At 43.0% G+C, this 14,797-nt stretch overlaps 1 protein-coding gene across 7 annotated transcripts in view; it reads left to right on the top strand.

The window, feature by feature from the left end:
- The window catches only part of LOC129708090 (rho GTPase-activating protein 44-like), a 161,627-nt gene that overhangs the window by 101,362 nt on the left and 45,468 nt on the right, over positions 1–14,797 (top strand). For all 7 annotated transcript variants that reach the window (XM_055653643.1, XM_055653642.1, XM_055653641.1 and 4 more), the window contains exons 5-7: positions 3,121–3,232; positions 3,989–4,065; positions 11,211–11,328. In XM_055653643.1, coding sequence (XP_055509618.1) covers positions 3,121–3,232; positions 3,989–4,065; positions 11,211–11,328 — 307 coding nt within the window. The remainder of the gene's footprint in view (positions 1–3,120; positions 3,233–3,988; positions 4,066–11,210; positions 11,329–14,797) is intronic.

Raw genomic sequence — 14,797 nt, 5'->3', positions numbered from 1 at the left:
GCAATAATATGCTCCCTGAAATTGTAGAGTATATTGAAACTCAGATATTTCACACTTCCTCAGCTTAAACAAGCATGTGTTCAGATGGCCCTAGAAACACAGAAAATAGCTGCAGTAGGCCATTCAGCCCTTTGGACCAGCACCGCCATTCAAAATGTTCACGGCTGATTATCCAAATCAGTACTCCATTCCTGCTTTCTCCCCATATCCCTTGATTCCGTTGGCCCTGAGCTGTATCTAACTCTCTCTCAAAAATATCCTGTGAATTGGCCTCCACAGCCTTCTGTGCCAGAGAATTCCACAGATTCACAACTCTCTGGGTGAAATGTTTTTTCCTCAACTCAAATGGCCTACCCTTTATTCTTAAATGGTGACAACCCCTGGTCTGGGCTCCCCCAACATCAGGAGCATTTTTCCTGTCTCTAGCCTGTCCAAACCTTTAGGAATTTTATATGTTTCTTTCAAGTGTCCTCTCATCCCTCTGAATTCCAGTGAATGTAAGCCCAGTCGACCCATTCTTTCATCATATGTCAGTCCTGCCATCCCGGGAATTAAACTGGTGAACCAACGCTGCACTCCCTCAATAGCAACAATGTCTTTCCTCAAATTAGGAGACCAAAACTGTACATAATTCTCCTGGTGTGATCTCACCAGGACCCTGTATAACTGCAGTAGGACCTCCTTGCTCCTATACTCAATCCGCTTGCAATGAAGGCCAACATGTCATTCGCTTTCTTCACTGCCTGCTGTACCTGCATGCTTACATGACTGATGTACATGCACACCCAGGTCTCATTGCACCTCCCCTTCTCCTAATCTGACACCATTTAGATAATAATCTGCCTTCTTGTTCTTGCCACGAAAGCGGATAACCTCACATTTATCCACATTATACTGTATCTGCCATGCATCTGCCCACTCACCCAACCTATCCAAGTCACCCTGCAGTCTCATAGAATCCTCCTCGCAGCTCACTCTGCCACCCAGCTTTGTGTAATCCGCAAACTTGGAGATGTTACATTTAATTCAATTAATTCCTTTGTCTAAATATGGTCCAAATCATGGTTCAACGGTAAATTTAATAAGCAGTCTTTTTTTGTGCAATATTCACTGGTACACCGCTCCTGAAACCCCGAAACAGTTAAACATCATTATTTTGTTCTCGCGTCACGTAGCGCGTATGTTTGTGTACAAATAATGAACTGGTAATAAGAAATTTGGGAATAGAAATTGTTGAGATACGGTCATATTAAATAATATACTACAACTGGATGTGTGGTAAGTTACCTGAGCTGAACCGCCATTTTAATCAATTCATCTTTATCTGTGACGGTTCTGTGCCTGTTAAACTTCAAAAATATTAATCAAGATAAGAGATCAAAGGACAAGAGGGACGTCACAATGGTGCAGCAGTAAAGTTGCTGCCTTACAGCGCCAGCGATCTGGGTTCAATCCTGATTACCGGTACTGTCTGTGCGGAGTTTATTCGTTCTTCCTGTGACCACGTGGGTTTTCTCCGGGTGTTCTGGTTTCCTCCCAAATCCCAAAGACGTACAGGTTTTCAGGTTAATTGGCTTCCGATAAGTGCCCCTAGTATGTAGGATGCAATAGTAGGATAGCAAAGAGCTAGTGTACAGGTGATCGATGGTCTGTGTAGACTCAGTGGGCCAAATGGCATGTTTCCACGCTGTGTCTCTCTCTAAACCAAACTAAACTAGCAACAGGTCAAGTGTTCTATTTGACTGTTGAATAGTGTGAAACTAAAAGAGAGTGGTTTTCAGTAACCATGTCAATGTGTGATGGCTTGAGATTTGCTATGCTGTTGTGTGGTCAGACATACACCAGCAGTTTCAGGCGTGTAATGGTCTGGAGCTTAACCATAATTCCCAAGCTGGCAGCTTCGAAGTTAGTTTTGGGTTGCATCACCCAAAATTAAACATGAAAGTTCAACACAGTGCACAGTTTCAAAGCCCGTTTTCAATCAGATCCACCCAGGATGATGCGTTCTGTTAGCTTTGGCCAAAGTCTTGGCTGCAGCTTGGAGCGGCTGGATCTCCATGGGTGATATTTGAACAAAACATCAAGAGTTACACTGTATGTTCAGTCACGACTAAAATCAAGCCAATGATCTGTGGCCTTGCTGTAAGAACTCGTTCTCATCACATTGAAAGGTCTTGTCAGACCTTGTCATATGTTGTAATAAAGTGCCCATGCAGAGAAATGTACATTCAAATTATTTTCTAGACACGTCCTGTGCATCAGTTTGCATCTGACAATTGCTGTTAAATCTAGAAGAGAAATGTAGAAGGGGAAGCTTGATGTTGTGAAGCCTGAAAGGGTTCAGAGAAGATTAAAGGGCCTGTCCCACTTAGGCGATTTCTAAGGCGAACTTTCCTATAATGGGCTGAGCAGAACTGTATCAAGATTAATAAGTGGTTCTCTCATGTGAAGAGTGTGTTCTTGATCTCCCAACCTTCCTACCTAGTGCTGGTGGCACAGTAAACATGCAAACTCCACACAGACAGCGCCCGGAGTCAGGATCGAACCCTGGTCTCTGGCGCAGTGAAGCAGCGGCTCTACCAGCTGTGCCATTCTGCTGTCCTCACATTAAGAGTTATTAAAAAGTTGAACTCAATGTTGATATCTTCTGAAATGTTCAAGTCAAATATCCTGCTGACTAACACTTGTCCCACAGAACTGAAGCGGTTTGAACATTTGTGTAGAACAGAGTTATTGTTGAACCAATAACGCAGATTATTGGTGAAGATGATGAGATGTCCACCTGCATGTTTATCACGTTTATTCACGTACCATTTCAATTGTCCACAATGTACTTTGTTAATAGTTTGTTGAACCCGCATTTGGCTAAAAGGGACTGATTAAAATTCTCCTGAATATACCTCCGGCTTCCCTTGCACGAAAAAGGGAATGTACCCAAGCTACAAAAATGTTTCTGTTGCTTCTGGAAGGTTACAAACATGCAGATGGAATCCCAGTCGCTTTTTGATTAAAGCTAAAATTAAATGGAGAGTAAGAGAAGAACATGTTTCATCAGGGCACAGTTGACTTTATTGGTAGTTGCGATGATACAAACATGACCTCTGTCCTTCTGTTATGCAGGAAGATGCTGAAGATGTGTGGAGACACAGAGGATAGACTAGCCCAGGAACTCATCCTGTTTGAGCAACAGATAGAAAGGGATGTCATTGAGCCATTGTTTGTGTTAGCTGAGGTAAGGAATGCTCTCAAATGTTCGTGGAGGTCCAGTTCCCTATTGTCTTTTTGAAGATAGACACAAAATCCCTCTCTCCCCGTCCCGCCCCCACACTTGTTCTCCGACTAGTTGAACTGTCCTCTTGAATAATTTTACTGATAGTGTGCCTCGTTGTCACCTGCCCTCAGCTAACAATGAACCATTCGACATTTCCTTGATCGGCTGCTTTGTTGCAAAATTCTCCCGCATTTTGAGTATTTTTGCACCAACATTATCCAACGACGCACGGGTTTGAGGGTTAACTGTAAATTGTCGCTAGCGTGAAGGGAACAGATGTGAAAGTGGGATAACATTGAACTCATGTATATGGGTGATCAATGTTTAGCGTAGACTCGGTGGGTGGAAGAGTTTGATTCCATGCCATATCTCTAAACTAAACTCAGCCATCCCTGCATTAACATGTTCCCTGGAATAACGGTTCTACGCTTACATCATCCCATACAGTTACGCTGGGCATTTGGGGGAACACGAACAGAATTCTCGCCCAGTCATCATTTGGAATATGGATTCTTTATCATAACACATTTATACTCCAGTATTAGATCGCACATTCAGCTACCTTTACACCTAAATAATGTAACTGTTGCGATGGCCTTACCTTCACATTGTCTTTGTTTGGATTCTTCATTTGAGAGTTTACAACATTAAACATGTCTTATCTGTAGAAGATTCTGTATAAACAAAGAAAAATACAACTTGTTTCTGTTCTTTTAGGTGGACATCCCCAATATCCAAAAACAGAGAAAACATTTAGCAAAACTAGTATTGGACATGGACTCAGCTAGAACACGGTAAGTTTGAGTACTTCTTATTCTTAAGTTCTTTTCCAAAAGCAAAAAGAGTGAGTTGGTCTTGAATGGAGGTGGAGGCGGAGGAGGAGGAGGAGGTGGAGGAGGAGGAGGTGGAGGAGGAAATGGCAGAACTAACTGCCAGAGTAATCACCAGTGGGTTGATCAGGAGGATGTAGGTGTAACTGCAAAAAGCTACAATATTCTCCCGAAAAGCTGGAGGCAAAAATGAAAGCTTTGTTGTATTTGCACAGTGGGGTGTATAGGGAAGCAACATGGTGGCACAGTGGTAGAGTTGCTGCTTTACAGTGTCAGAGACCCTGGTTCGATCCTGACTACATGTGCTGTTTGTACGGTGTTTAAATTGCATCAATTAAAACTTGATCTTTCTTCATCACTTTTAGATATAAAATACAGTTTCCCACATACCAGTATTTTAAGAGATCATTCTTTCTTTAAAATAACATTGTAGACTGAAGAAGGATCTCGAACCGAAACATCGCCAATTCCTTCGCTCCATTGATGCTGCCTTACACTGCCTCATCCAGCATTCTGTAATCATATATAGTCTTTCCGCTGACATGCAATGTGGATAGCATGCAACAAAAAGCTACCCTGGTACATCTTGACAATCATAAACTAAACTAAATAATAGGTGTTTTCTAGTGTTATTTTTTAATATAACATGAGGTACACCTTTCCAGGAAGATTATGGGCAACCAGGTTAAATGTGTTAATCTTCATGCCTTGATAAAGGATCTTATTTCACATTCTTGACTTAAAACCAGTGAGAAGATCCGAAGTTTGCAGTCTGAAAGTTGCTATTCATTAGCACAGTAAAGTCTTTGCATAGCAAAGAAAAAGCTGCAAGCTGAAAACGCAACATTTATTTCTGATAATGTTACCTATGTTTCTTTTCATTCCATTTCGGTTGTCGAACTATAACTTTGACCAGATTCCAATCCAGGGAATCGGTTTTCTTCATCTCTCCTGAGGACGTTTCAGGAAATGAGTTGAACTCATTCTGTCAGTGGCCTGTGTGAGGATATGTTGAAAAGTACTTTTGTACTTGGTGTGTGGTGATTTATGGCACTGAAGGCATGGACTAAAGGCACTCCCCAACTGACATTATGTGAAATCACTCCCAGGGTATTTATTCTGTTAAAAAAACAAGTATGTTTTCATCTTTGAACTGTAAGTGACTGTTTGGAATTTCAGTGTAGGCATGTAGATTTGGAATATCCTTATCTGTATGTGGCTGATAAAATTGCAAAGTTATACAATTAGCAGTGAAACTTCTATTTCTGGAAGATGTCAACCACAGCCCAGTGTGATCCATCTACTCTGGTAAAGTACCTCAACAGCACATGGTGGCTGCACTAACGTGACACTCATCCTATTCGAGGTCTAGTCGGAGGCTCAGAGGGGATAGAGCCTTCTCTGTTGCTGCTCCGGCACTCTGGAACACCCTGCCGTTGCACATCAGACAGGCCCCCTCACTGTCCATCTTCAAATCCAGTGTTAAAACACATTTGTACTCCCTGGCTTTTGACCATGCCTGAGACTTTACTTCTGTTTTTGGTGCTTTTGATGTTTCTTTATTTTACATGTCTTTTCCCACTATTTCTTTTGATTGTTATTTTTGGTGTGTATTCACTTTTTTGTCAATGATTAGTGATGTACAGCACTTTGTTGCAACTATGTTTGTTTTTAAAGTGCTCTATAAATAAAATTATTATTATTATTATTATTATTATTCCCTATCCCTCAACATCCTATGACCTGTTGAAGTGAGACTGTCAACTATTCCTTTGTGTATTGTGTCTGCTTGGAAGAAAGGTGAAATGGTAGAGTTTCTGCCTTATGGTGCCAGAGACCCGGGTTCGATGCTAACCACGGCTGCTGCCTGTATGGAGTTTGTACGTTCTCCCTGTGACCCAATGGGTTTTCTCCAGTATCCTCCCACATTCCAAAGATTTCTAGGTTTGTAGATTAATTGGCTTCAGTAAAAATTGTAAAATGTCCCTGTTTTTTTTGATTTATCAACAAATTTATTCAATTACTACAAAATAATATTTACACTACAATAAAACAAACCAGAACCCATCAGCATAATACAATACAAACAAATAACCTAAATAATCTGCTATACAATCCTTAATGAGGATGCATAGCTGTACTGGAAATCCCCCAGGGTGCCCGTGGACAGGGCGCGCAGTCCCTTTCGAACCCCACCCAGGCGTGGACGTACCCCCAGAATAAATTGTTCCTGGTGAGTGGGATAGTGCTAGTGTACGGGGCGATCGCTGATCAGTGCTGATCTCATCCTGTTTCCACGCTGTATCTCTAAAGTCTAAAGTTTAAATGATACGAACAGAAGGTTTCCTATGGGTATTATGTACAAAACAAACTCACAACCCAGTTGATGATGATGGAGATTGTGGCTGTGTGGCCACAGGAAGTCTGCTTGGAAGAATGTGCTTGATCAGCCAAACAACATAAACTCTAAATTCTCATATATATTTAAACCAGTCTGTACGCAGTCTTCCATTTACCATTTTTAAGGATGGAATAGCTAGCTGTCAGTTTCTATTGTCCAATCATCAATGCGAATGCTCCACAGCCCAGTGTGTAAAATGCAGTGAAACTTATGACTTTGACACAGCGTAACAGACGAACCACTCAATCCAAATGCAATCCAAATGCAAGATTCAAGTTGAACCTAATGATTTTGAGGCCAGGTCGTATTTGGTTTCGGTCTCAAACGACCACTGTTGAAAATGCAATCATGAGCACATTTTGAAAGGTGTGATGTGATATCTGCTGTACAGAGGAGGAGAAGCATGTTACTCCTTCCCAGAGCTAGCTAGCTCCATCTGCCATGTCAATGTAGTGAAGCTTACTGAACACTGGGGGTAAACTACCACCAACCTGTCTCGGGAGGGAGATAGCGCACAGCGATGCTTAGTTAATGATTTAGATAATTTAGAAAGCATTCAATCAGGATGCACCTCAACATGGTTTGGAAACAACTCCAACCAAGACCCCAAGAAATAGCAGAGAGTTGTGGACATAGCCCAGACCATCATGCTAACCAACCTGCCTTCCATTGACTCCATCTACATGCCACGTTGCCTCGACAATGCCACCAGCATTATCAAAGCCTGGTCTCATCCTGGTCACTCCCTTCTTTCCTCGCCCATCACACAAGAGTTATAGAAATTTGATAACGCATACCTCCAAATTTAGGGGCAGTTTCTTCCCATATGTTATCAGACAACTGAACCAGGAACTGCAGATGCTAGTTTATACCAAAGATAGACACACAATGCTGGAGGAAATCAGTGGCTCAGGCTGTATCTCTGGAGAAAATGGAATAGGTGATGTTTCAGGTCGGGATCATTCCTCAGTCTGAGGAAGGTACCATCGCAAATCGCTATCTATCCATTTTCACCATAGATGCCGCCTGACCTGCTGAGTTACTCCAGCATTTCACGTCTTTCTTAACTTAAGTATGTATTTGGAAATAGTGTTTTTTGAAGGGGGAATCATGAAAATGTGTGTGGAAATAAAAATTGGTAAACTGAAAGCTGACACTATGTGGAATATGGACCCAGTGAACATTGCGTAGCATGAAGAGGCGATTTTGCTTTCACTTAAAGTCCTTAATTTATCAACATTTCTCAAGATAACATTGAGAGCAGTTGAGTATGTTGCTATTAAGCTTGTACAATGTAATCAAATGTAGTCAGGGCACCAAGGAATGTTTAATTTAGAAGAGGCAATACTCACATCAAGGAGCAAAAACCTTGATAAGATTCCAAGGTTTACGGGTACATGAAATAATGTGAACCGATGCATTTGGCTAGAATTTATAAGTAACAATGTATTGAGCTTTTCCAAGTGAATCATATTAACAGATGAATGAATACACTTCTGATAGAGATTAAACAAACGTATCATCTCATTTTACTTAATCCATCTAAAAGCTATTATTTTAAGATATATTGTATGAAGTGAATCTAAGAATGGTTAAGGTACTCAGACTCAGTGCTGAATGGGGGATATCTGGCAAACAGATTTAATGGGGATATGGGAACGAGTGATATGAGTGTGGTGACTTGTGATCAAACAGTAAATACAAAACCCCATCTGTCTCTCTGCTCCATTCCCAAACGCCACTGGGAGTTCCATGGTGGCACCCTAGTCTTGCTGGTGTTCACTTGTGCTATCATTTTAATTTGCCTCTCTAGTCATATTATAGCACTTTCAAATGTTTTAGTGTGTTCTCATGAAAGGCCTGGATGTGGAGAGGATGTTTCCAACACGGGCAGAGTCTGACACTGGAGGCCGTAGCCTCAGAATAAAAGGAGATGGGGAGGAATATCTTTACTAGTTCACAAATTATACGAGTAGAATTAGGCCATTCGGCCCATCGAGTCTACTCCGCCATTCAATCATGGGTGATCTGTGCCTCCTAATCCCATTTTCCTGCCATCTCCCATAACCCTTGACACCCATTCTGATCAAGAATGTGTCTATCTCTGCCTTAAAAATATCTGCCTACTTGGCCTCCACAACCCTCTGTGGCAATGAGTTCCACAGATGAACTACCCTCTGATTAAAGAAGTTTCTCCTTGCCTCCTTAATAAAAGAGTGCCCTTTAATTCTGAGGCTGTGACCTCTGGTCCTAGACTCTCCCACCAGTGGAAACATCATTTCCACATCCACTCTATCTATGCCTTTCATTATTCTGTACGTTACGATGAGGTCCCCCCTCAACATTCTAAACTCCAGTGAGTACAGGCCCAGTGCTGTCAAACGCTCATCATATGTTAGCCCACTCATTCCTGGAATCATTCTTGTAAACCTCCTCTGGACCCTCTCAAGTATGATCCTTCCTCAGGTATAATAATAATAATAATAAATTTTATTTATGGGCGTCTTTCAAGAGTCTCAAGGACACCTTACAAAAATTTAGCAAGTAGAGGAAAAACTTGTATGCGGAATGAAATAAATAGTAGAGACATGACTAGTACACAAATTAAAGACAGAATTCAATTCCAAACACAATATGAGGCAATTCAAGCACAGATGAAAAGGGAGGGGACGTGGGGCTAAGGATAGGCAGAGACGAAGAGATGGGTCTTGAGGCGGGACTGGAAGATGGTGAGGGACACGGAATTGCGGATCAGTTGGGGGAGGGAGTTCCAGATATGGGGCCCCTTTAGTGAGAGGCTGGTGAATCTGTGGAATTCATTGCCCAGAAGACTGTGTAGACCAAGTGAATGGATATTTTTAAGACGGAGATTAACAAATTCCTGATAAGTACGGGTGTCAGGGGTTATGGGGAGAAGCAGGAGGTTTGGTTTGGGAGGGAAATGTAGACCAGTCATGATTGAATGGCGGCAGGGACCTAATGGGCTGAATGGCCTCATTCTACTTCTATAACGTATAAACTTATGAACTCATCAATGTTGCTTTATCATAATGCTTAAAGAGGCTTGACTAAAACACAAAGAGCTGGAGGAACGCAGTGGGTCAGGCCCGTCTGTGGAGGCAATGTGACCCTTCAGACTGTCATTGGATTATCAATGTTCTGTCTATCAATACTCAGACTGAGAGGCAATGCTAACCAGGAGTAAATCTGCATAAAGGCATTTAGACACAATTTGTTTAAAAGATAACTTAAGAATTTAGAAACCTAAGTGCTGAATAAATGTCCCTCAGATTATGGAAGAAAGCCAGATGTTGCTGCCAGATGTGTGGTAGACACTTCCTTAAACAATGGTTAATGTGCTGATTAATGACTTCCAGAAAATGTTGTTGAGTTTGCCATTGGGACCACAGAACTATCTGTTGAATCAGCGTTTAGAATCACAGCATAGGAGTTGACTTTTCCTCCCATACTTTGCTGTATCGGGGGGAATGTGTCGTTGACTTTCACATTCTTTGGATGTTTGCTGCGTTTTTCCTTTGGGAGATTAATTACATTGGGTAAAGTCAGCGAGTGAGAATGGGAACTTTCTCCTTTCTCAGGGTGTGTGAGTCACTAGCAAGGCTGGCATTTGTTGCAGGACCCTCGTTACTCTTGCAAAGGCACTTTACTAACCCATTTGGCAATCAATTAATAGTGAAGCAACTCAAGCCAAATTAGTAAGAACTGCTTCTCCAATGAAGCAGATTGTATTATCTGACACAAGTAGTTTCTCAGTCACTTTTATCGGTATTGGCTTTTTATTTGCATGTTTGTTAAAGTTATAATTGTTACCCTGATTACACGTCAAACTGGTATTATAATCTCATGGAAGGAAGCCATTCGCAAAACTATCGAATCAGATTCTTCAGCTCATGAAATGGTCATTTACAATAATCATGTATTAATCCCAGCCTATTAACCTCAGCACCCCCTCCCTGTAAACTGACTCATCAGCCCCGCCACCAAAGATCCTACAGCGAGCAGGATAGCCCACTCGACGAAAAGGACATAGTACGGTCATGGGCAGATTCATGGGTAATTTAAGGCCCCATTTCCGTAACCGGCTTCCGTCTCCGCACCAAAGATCCCGTAGGATAACTAGCGCGGAGACGGGAGCCGTTTACGGAAACATCCTCGTAAAAATACAAGTTATTTGGTAAAAATCTTCTCCTCATTTGCAGAATTTTAATTTACTAACACAAACTGTTCCCCCGCAACGTTGATTACACTGCGATTCGGATCAAGTCCGGTTACGGAAATGGATGAAAAAAAGGCCCACGTTCCATTCCGTTGCGTACTACACGTCAGCCCATTGTATTTAGCAGGAGTGGTCTATCTTGCTCTGCTATAGGATCTTTGCCTGCCACTGTCGAGTCATCTGCAGTCATAGGCATAGAGGGAATAGAGGAGGGGACTCAGCCTTGTGGAACTCCAGTGCTGAGTGTCAGAGTGGGGTTTGTGGGGTCCACATACTGTGTTTGCCGACCTGTTATGCTGCTGGAAGTAAGAATGTTATTGTCCCGTTTGGTCATATAGGGTAATTAAACACTCTTGACGACTCTTGTCTCATCTTCACTGAGTTACACTGATCATAAACAAGTTTTAATGATGTTTTATTTGTTTGAAATAAATGGAACTTTGTCACAGTCCCTTTGCTTCACCCAACCAGGTGGCAACAGTCGTCGAAATCGTCAGGATTGTCGAGCAATCTGCAGTCGTCTGGTGCCAAGGCCGATGCGCTCAGGGAAGAAATGGAGGAAGCAGCGAACCGGGTGGAGATCTGCAGGGTACCGGCTATTACTGGACTACGATACGCTGCTACACTGTAACACACACACGCACACGCACGCACGCACTGTGTCAATCACTAACCAATACAATGACTCTTGACTCAAATTCCACAGTGTTCATATTTGGGGCACGGTGGCACAACGGTAGCGTTGCTGCCTTACAGCGTTTACAGCGCCAGAGACCCGGGTTCGATCCCAGCTAACGGCGCTGTCTCTACGGAGTTTGTACATTCTCCGCCTGGGTTTTCTCCGAGATCTTCGGTTTCCTCCAACACTCCAAAGACGTACAGGTTTGCAGGCCAATCGGCTCGGTATAAATGTAAATTGTCCCAAGTGTGTGTAGGATAGTGTTAATGTGCAGGGATGGCTGGTCGGTGCGGTGGGTCGAAGGGCCTGTTTCCGTGCTGTATCTTTATAAACTAAACTAAACATTGTACAGGTGGGCCAAAGCAGGATTTGACAGTGTTTAGAAGCTCAAGTACACAACATGTTTAAAAGACAGTAAATGGATAGGAAAGGTTTCAAGGGATATGTGCCAAACACAGGGCAAACGAGACTAGCTTAGACATGGCATCTTGGTCGGCATGGACAAGTTGGGCCAAAGGGACTGTTCCGTGCTGCACGACTCGATGGTAGATTTTTCTGTGAGAATAGACAATTGGTGGACACTGGAACAGAGGATCAGAGTGTAGCAAATATCTCCCCCTATAGCACTCCACATCTCTGCTGTTTAGTGGGAATTATTGAATGTGGATCAGGATAAAGTTCAGGTGAGAAAATAATCCTATATTTAATGACATTAAAACAACATTGTTTTTGTAAAGTGTTACCTGGTTTCCACAATGAATGATAATCTGAATCAAAATGAAGAAGTGCTCAGTGTGACTGGCTGACACAACTGTCTGCATATTGATGAATTGGGCAACACAGTGACACTGCTGGTAGAGCTGCTGCCTCACAGTGTTAGTTAATTGGACTCTGTAAATTATTCCTAGTGTACAGGGATTGGGAAAGTTAGATAACATAGGACTCGGGTGAACGCGTGATTTATGGTCAGAGTGGACTCAGTCGGCAAACAGGGCTTCTTTCCCCTGCAGTATCTTTAAACTAAACAAAGAATTGCAGGTACAGCATGGACTCAATGGGTTGTAGGGCCTGTTTCCATGCTGTATGTCCAAAGAAAATTAGACCAGATTTGAGAGGGAATTGCTAAGTGGAACATTTGACAATTCTCCTTGTGGATGGCAGCAAGTTTACGAATGCAGCACGTGCATGCATGCACATGCGGAAGTGGCAAACTTGTTCCCTGTACCTCGCTCGTGGTTTCCTGACTGCATTCAGCAGGAACCCCTGGCAGAAAGCAATTCCTTATCACAAATGCTAGATAACTGGTGTCAGGGGTTGTGGGGAGAAGGCAGGAGAATGCGGTTGAGAGGGTAAGGTACATCAGCCATGATTGAATGGTGGAGTAGACTCGATGGGCCGAATGGTCTAATTCTACTCCTGTAACTCATGACCTTATGAACTTGCCCCAAATACCTGCACTGTTAGACTTGGAACAAGAACAGCATTTCCATATTTTTGATTGGTGAGGCATATCTGCAGCAGAGCCAGGTAAAGACTAGTAACTGTACATATGTTGGATTAATTGAGTTTAATTACATGCTGCATAGTGATTTTGTGTTCCCACGTGATTTAACGTTTAAATTCAGTTTATTTTTTTCTGCATTTTTAGTGTTCAAAATTTTTTGATTGTTTTAATCGTTTTTTTTATATTTATCAATTTTTCTGCATGCCAGAAATTGAGAAAAAAACTGTCCAGATTTATTTGGGGGATTGGTCGGCTGACAAGGCCAGGGGGCATGGCTTCACTGGTTGGCAGTGTGTTTCTTCAACTGTTTCATGGAGGGGTCCAGATTTAGTCATATCAGACAAAAGCATTTAGAAGGGTCTGGACCTGAAACGTCACCCAGGCCTTCTACCCAGAGATGCTGCCTGGCTCGCCGAGTTACTCCAGTATTGTGTGTCTATCTTTGGTGTAAACCAGCATCTGCAGTTACACAAAGCATTTACACTGCAAGCTTTGTCACTAAGCAGATCAATGTCCACAATAATTTGCCACTGTGGTTTCCACTGTAGGTACGTTGAGACCGTCTGCATGTATCTGTGGCAACTGTGGGCCCTTCACCTCTGCCAGCAAGTTCTGGTCTGTATTGCAAATTAAACGTTGCACTTGGCTGTATTGCAAATGAAACCTCCTCCCCATACACCCCCTCCACCAGAAACAGCCCCACCCACACACCCCTCCCTCCACACACACCCCCTTCCCCCCACCCACACACCCTCTCCCCCTCCCCCCTCCCCCCTCCCTCCCCCCTCCCCCCCCCCCCCCCCCCACCCGCCCCCACCCCCCCCCCCCCCCAACGAGCCAGGCAGCATCTCAGGAGAACATGGATAGGTGACTTTTCGGGTTGGGACCCTTCTTGTAGATGGTATAAATGGGTGGCTGTTGGTCAATGTGGACTCAAGGGGCTGAAGGGCCTGTGTCTGTGCTGTATCTATGACTCATTGACATGTGTAAATCAGTAATGACAGCACCAATTATACAGATTTTGCCTCATCTTGAGTTACAATAATTTGGCCAATCTTCGACTTAGTCGCACCAAACGCACAGGACAAAAGAATCAGAATGTTATGAGTTTTTTAATGAATGTATCAATTGGCTTGGCTTGGCATTAGGTATTTTCAAGACAAATATGAAATGTGTTATTTTGTGCAAATAGCATACTTCATTGTGAAGAGATGTTCTATTCCATCTTCTGGGATAGGTCCACTGGATTGAGAATGACTTGATTCTACACACATGTCGTTTATGGTGGCCCATGTGGCCAGTGTGGGGACGGAGATGAGGCAGGTGGTGGCTGATGGAATGGGCAGTGGGTTGCCTGTGAGGTGATGTGCCCCTTCCCGCTACTTGCATAAGTCTTCCATGCGTTCCTGACCTTGAACACCATGCCCAGAGCTCCCTCTCCACCTTGTACAGTCTTGCGCCTGAGATTGCCAGGAGTCGGTGGGGGGATGTTGTATTTCTTCACGGAGGCTTTCGATACATCTTTAGCCACACCTCGTACTCTGTCTATCCGTGTATCTATTCCCATGACAGAGCTCAGAATAAGGTGTCTGTTTTGAGAGACTGGTGCTGTGATGGTGAACAGCATGTCCTGCCCAATGTGCCTGGTTGGATGTTTATAAACTCTCACTGAGGATCTTGACCTTAATGTTGATTCACTTGGTCCTCCAGAGTTTGGAGGGTTTTGCAAGGATAACACTGGTTGTATTATTCAACTGCTCTGTGCTGCTGTTTGATTGTAGTGTACAAGACCTTGTTAGGATCACTGCTGTTTGGTAGACCAAGATCTGTGGTCTTTAACTTCAAGTATATTTTTCCTCAATGAACCAAAAACGC

Source organism: Leucoraja erinacea, chromosome 23 (assembly GCF_028641065.1).
Source record: "Leucoraja erinacea ecotype New England chromosome 23, Leri_hhj_1, whole genome shotgun sequence".
Lineage (NCBI taxonomy): Eukaryota > Metazoa > Chordata > Chondrichthyes > Rajiformes > Rajidae > Leucoraja > Leucoraja erinaceus.
The sequence above is the reverse complement of the archived record's forward strand: the minus strand, read 5'-3'. Positions and strand labels throughout refer to the sequence as shown.